Source organism: Sinocyclocheilus rhinocerous, unplaced genomic scaffold (genome assembly GCF_001515625.1).
Source record: "Sinocyclocheilus rhinocerous isolate Xijiao unplaced genomic scaffold, SAMN03320098_v1.1 scaffold404, whole genome shotgun sequence".
NCBI classification, from domain to species: Eukaryota; Metazoa; Chordata; class Actinopteri; order Cypriniformes; family Cyprinidae; genus Sinocyclocheilus; species Sinocyclocheilus rhinocerous.
This window is the reverse complement of record NW_015628680.1, coordinates 501,058-506,500: the sequence shown is the minus strand read 5'-3', so window position 1 is coordinate 506,500 and position 5,443 is coordinate 501,058. Positions and strand designations below refer to the sequence as shown.

Genomic DNA, 5,443 nt, shown 5'->3' with positions numbered 1-5,443 from the left:
TTGTGTGAGTGTGTGTGTGAGTGAGTGTGTGAGTGAGTGAGTGAGTGTGTGTGTGTGTTTGTGTGTGTCTGTGTGTGTGTGTGTGTGTGTGTGTGTGTGTGTCTCTCTGTGTGTGTGTGTCTCTGTGTGTGTGTCTCTGTGTGTGAGTGTGAGTGTGTGTGTGATTGTTTTCTATATGCTGCAGGCACTCAAAACCACTACACACTTTCTAGTAAAGTTTGTCTGTGTAAATATCACTCAATCAGACGCTTCTGTGTGTTTTCCTCATGACTGAACTCTACGGAATCTGTTAGATTTTTTTCCAAATTCATTTTTTACATGTTTTTTTTTTTTTACAAATTCTGTTTTATTATTACCAAAATTTGTGTTTTCAGTTTAAGTTTTTCTGGACTTTGTTTTAATGATTTAATGAAATTTTAATAACAAAACCATGTCTAATCAATTGAATTCATAAACCTTTAGCAATTAAATAATTTATTTAATTTTCTTACAATAATTGGGCTCCACATTTTCTTATTTATTTATAGAAATTGTATTTTTCATATTTTAATTTATGATTTAAAACAAACTTTCAGAAGTATATTTTACTATAAAACAGTCACGATTTCTTGAAGTTAAACCGAACTTTTATTTTGGCGGGTCGTAGTGAAGATCTTTGAGTTTCTCTGTGTATCTGCTGATAGTTTTTCTCAAATGATTTGGTGAAATGCTGGTAAAGTGAGTCTATGTTCATGTCCTCATATAGTGAGACAGTCGAGAGTTGTGTGTGACTTTACATTTACAGATACACACACACTAGTCCATTCTGCAACTTTTGATACATTCGTCCAAAATTTGCCAAATTATGTGGCGTTCCGCATTATACTGTAAATTGCATGCTTATGATTGGATTCATAAATGTCCAGTTATGAACACAGATGATGTGATGAGAGGCAGACAGACAGGCGGATGTTGGATGTACTTCTCTATTTTCTGTCTAACGCGTATCATCAGGTCGCTGTTGCTATGGAAACTGGCTCTCGTGCATCACTTTCACAATCCTCACATGATATTCAGAGCCTAGAATAAACAAGAGCTTCCTTCACTTCATATATACTCGTACTGTATGATTCATATCAGCAGAATGACTACAAACCCTACACAGTACTGTTTATGAATAACTAGTGTTTTTGAGCGGATTTCATCACATTTATCTTCTGTGTAGTGAACTCACGCTCTCTGATGGGCTTCTGGAGATCTTTACTGGTTCTCTTGAGAAAAACAAGTAAACAGCCCATAATTACTAGTGTGAATTACTAGTGAAGCATCCGTAGTTTACAATCATTCAATCCACGACCCACACACTGCAGAAACTGTGATCTTGTTCAGGATATTTTTTGACTTGTTTTCCAGTACAAATGTCTAAATCTGTCTAAAAATTCTTAAATTAAGATACATTTATTTGAGAAGTAAAATCACTTAAGATATTAAGCTTTGTTTTCTAAACAAAATGATTAAATTGGTTTTAAATAGTTGTATAACATTTTAATTTCACATCAAATTTTAATTGTAGAATTATTTCTCTCTGATTATTGCTCCAATTTGTTGTGTATAATATATATATATATATATATATACATACAGTATATATATACTGTATATAGTATATATATATATATATATACATACATACGTAGTTGTTTTTCTATAAATGAATCTTACTGGTAAATAAGTGTGCATTTCGAGTACATACATCTAAAAAAATTATTAAATCAAGATACATTTACTTGAGCAGCAAAATTACTTAACATATTCAAAATGAAGTGAATTAATGTTGAGAAAAACTAAAACAAATATCTGTCACTGGTCAGAAATTTTTTTTTTAATCATAAACTTAAAAATAAATTCAGAAAACAATAATATAAGACATAATATCTCACATAATTTGCATCTCCAGTAAATGAATCTTGATTTAAGGATGTTTAGATATTTGTACTGGAAAACAAGACAAGAATACTGAGAAAGATCATCATTCTTTGGAGTTTATTCACAACAGTGACATTGTGATTGTGTGTTTTGTGTAATTGTAATTATGTGTGTGTTTTGTGTAATTGTAATTACAATTAATTACAATGACATTGTGATTGTGTGTGTTTTCCCACCTGTAGAAAGTCAGTGAGAAGGTCGGAGGAGCTGAAGGCACCAAACTCGACGATGATTTCAAAGAAATGGAAAAGGTGCATTCACACACACACACAAACACAAACACACACACGCACGCACGCACACACACACACACACACACACACACAGACACATGAACACACACACACACACACACACAAACACAAACACAAACACACGCATGCACGCACGCACGCACGCACACACACACACAAAACATAATTAAATACACCTTCACACACACACACACACACACATACATACATACACTCACTCACTCACACACACACACACAAACACACACACACGCACACACACACACACACACTGTATATTAATTGGCCAACACTCAATCAACCATTCTTGTGACATATGATTTAGTTGCATTTTTTGCAGTTAATTTCCAATGTTTTTACTTATAATTTAACATTTTTTTCTGTATTAGTATTTTTGCACTGCGAAAGCAATAAGAAAATGAAAATTAAATAAATAAAAAAATTAACAATAATATTAACATATTATAATAATATTCAGATTCATAATAATCAGAAATGTTTGTTGAGCAGCAAATCAGCATATTATTATGATTTCTGAAGATCATGTGACACTGAAGACTGGAGTAATGATGCTGAAAATACAGCTGCGCATCACAGAAATAAATTACTGTTTAACAGATATTCATACAGAAAACAGCTATTTGACATTTTAATAATATTTCACAAGTTATACTGTATTTTTGATCAAATAAATGCAGCCTTGCTGAGCAGAATAGTTGTGAAGCATTACTGTGTAACACGTACTTTTAGAAAACGATGTTGCAGATGGTTAGTTAAGTGAAACTTAAATCAGGTTGAACGTTTGTATTAGTTTTATTTTTAGAAGATTATCAGTCTGTTGTTCATCTGTGTGTCTCAGGTCTGGCTCTGCTGGACGCCGGTGAATCCATGCGTGAGCTCGGTGAGGTGAAAGACGCTTTAGATATAACCGTCAAACAGAACTTCATAGACCCGCTGCAGAACCTGCACGACAAAGATCTCCGAGAGATTCAGGTGAGTTCGACTGGTGCTGCTGTGAGAGAGCTGAACGCTGACAGACAGACAGACGTGTGTAAATGTGTGTGTTCCTCCCGCAGCATCATCTGAAGAAGATGGAAGGCCGCCGTCTGGACTTCGATTATAAGAAGAAGCGTCAGGGGAAAGTGATGGACGATGAACTCAAACAAGCGCTGGAGAAATTTGACGAGTCTAAAGAGATCGCGGAGCAGAGCATGTTTAACCTGCTGGAGAACGACGTACGGCGTTGTATTAACTACCACTCATACTTCAAAAGTGCCTACACTACCGCTCAAAACTTTGGGATCAGTAAGACTTATAATTTGTTTTAAAGACGTCTCTTCTGCTCATCAAGGCTGCATTTATTTAATCAAAAATACAGAAAAAACAGTAAAATTGCAAAATGTTATTACAATATAAAATAATGTTTTCTATGTGAATATCTGTTAAACTGTAATTTATTTCTGTGATGCGCAGCTGTATTTTCAGCATCATTACTCCAGTCTTCAGTGTCACATGATCTTCAGAAATCATTCTCATATGCTGATTTATTATCAGTGCTGGAAACTGTTGTGCTGCTTAATATTTGTCTTTGCAAACTGTGATACTTTTTTCAGGATTCTTTAATGAATAAAAAGTTAAAAAGAAGAGCGTTTATTTAAAATAGAAATATTTTCTAACTATATACACTACCGTTCAAAGGTTTGGGGTCAGTAAATGTTTATTCTTTCTTTTTTTGAAAGAAATTAAAACTTTTATTCAGCAAGGATGTATTAAATTGATAAGAATAGCAAAGACCGATTAGAATGATTTCTGAAGGATAATGTGACACTTTATACTGGAGTAATGATGATGGAAATTCAGCTTTGCATCACAGAAATAAATTATATTTTAAAGGATATTAAAATAGAAACCATTATTTTATATTGTAATAACATTTTGCAAGATTATGTTTTTTTTCTGTATTTTTGATCAAATAAATGCAGCCTTGATGAGCAGAAGAGACTTCTTTAAAAAACATTACAAGTCTTACTGATCCCAAACTTTTGAGCAGTAGTGTATGTCGGTGCCAGTCGGTACTGAAATTTTAAAAATGTAATGATTCCAGCATTTAATAATGCTGTAGTAATGCAGTACAGAACAGAGCACATCTAGAATGCTGTAATCCCACAATGCAAAGCTCAGAAATCTTTAAAATGCATATTGTTTTTTGCATTTTCAGTCCAAATTGCAGATCTAAATTTCATTCGTCACGCTGGAAATGGAAGTCGAGCCCATTGCATTGTGGGATATTGTATATCAGTGCGCACTGCACATTTTGTCATATATAAGTGACTATACATAAAGAAAATGCGCATATCATGCACAGTACATATTATATAGTGCAGAAACCAGTGTTATTTTAGTATCATTGATATACTATTATAGTTTTTTAATTAACATTTTGAATAAGTTTTTATTTTTAGATTTTTAATTTGAACAATAACTAATAAAAACAACAAACATGTTAGCTGTTTTTATTATTTTTTTTATTTTGAATGTTTATATATTTGAATGTGAATGTTTATAGTTTTTATTCTTTTTTATTTCGGTTTTAGTTACTTTAGTACATCAAATTAAACTAAATGAAAATGAGAAATGTTGCCTTGACAACTAGCTGAAATAAAATAAATTTCAGTTTTAGTTAATGTTTATTTTGTTTAAATTGTTAATGTTTATTTTTTAAATAGTATGTGAAATTGTGTGACATCAGGATTTGCCAAACTGGGTTTTGTGAGTTGAAAAGCTAATAATTGATTAAATCATAAAAATGTAATATTAAAATGAATATATAATTTTAATGCAAAAAAAATTTATTTAAATCATAATATATCAAATTACCGTACAAGAACCATGAACATGCAAATGTGTCATTAAATTGTTGAAAGTTGTTATCAAAGTTGTTCAGGTGACAAAAAAAAAACATTTGTGCAGCAGCTCTCCAGCAAGATAGAAGACAGGTCAGACGCTCCAAACTCCCATCATGCACCTGGGTTCTTCACACGACAACTACTTTACATCCACTGGGAGACACATTAATTCACATTAAAACAACACTGTAGTTTATCAGATTTACCAGAAACGCATGTTTCTAAAATAAAATAAAATTGTCTTTGAAGATATAATTACATACAAAAAAATATTGAAGTATTATATTTAATAATTATTTTAATTATTTTATAAGTAAT

The 5,443-nt window shown here is 32.1% G+C and overlaps 1 protein-coding gene across 1 annotated transcript in view; it reads left to right on the top strand.

Moving 5' to 3' along the window:
• Positions 1-5,443, top strand: part of LOC107737966 (endophilin-A3-like) — a 9,844-nt gene that overhangs the window by 2,289 nt on the left and 2,112 nt on the right. The window contains exons 2-5 of the mRNA XM_016549619.1: positions 2,148-2,216; positions 3,013-3,019; positions 3,079-3,212; positions 3,296-3,509. Coding sequence (XP_016405105.1) covers positions 2,148-2,216; positions 3,013-3,019; positions 3,079-3,212; positions 3,296-3,509 — 424 coding nt within the window. The remainder of the gene's footprint in view (positions 1-2,147; positions 2,217-3,012; positions 3,020-3,078; positions 3,213-3,295; positions 3,510-5,443) is intronic.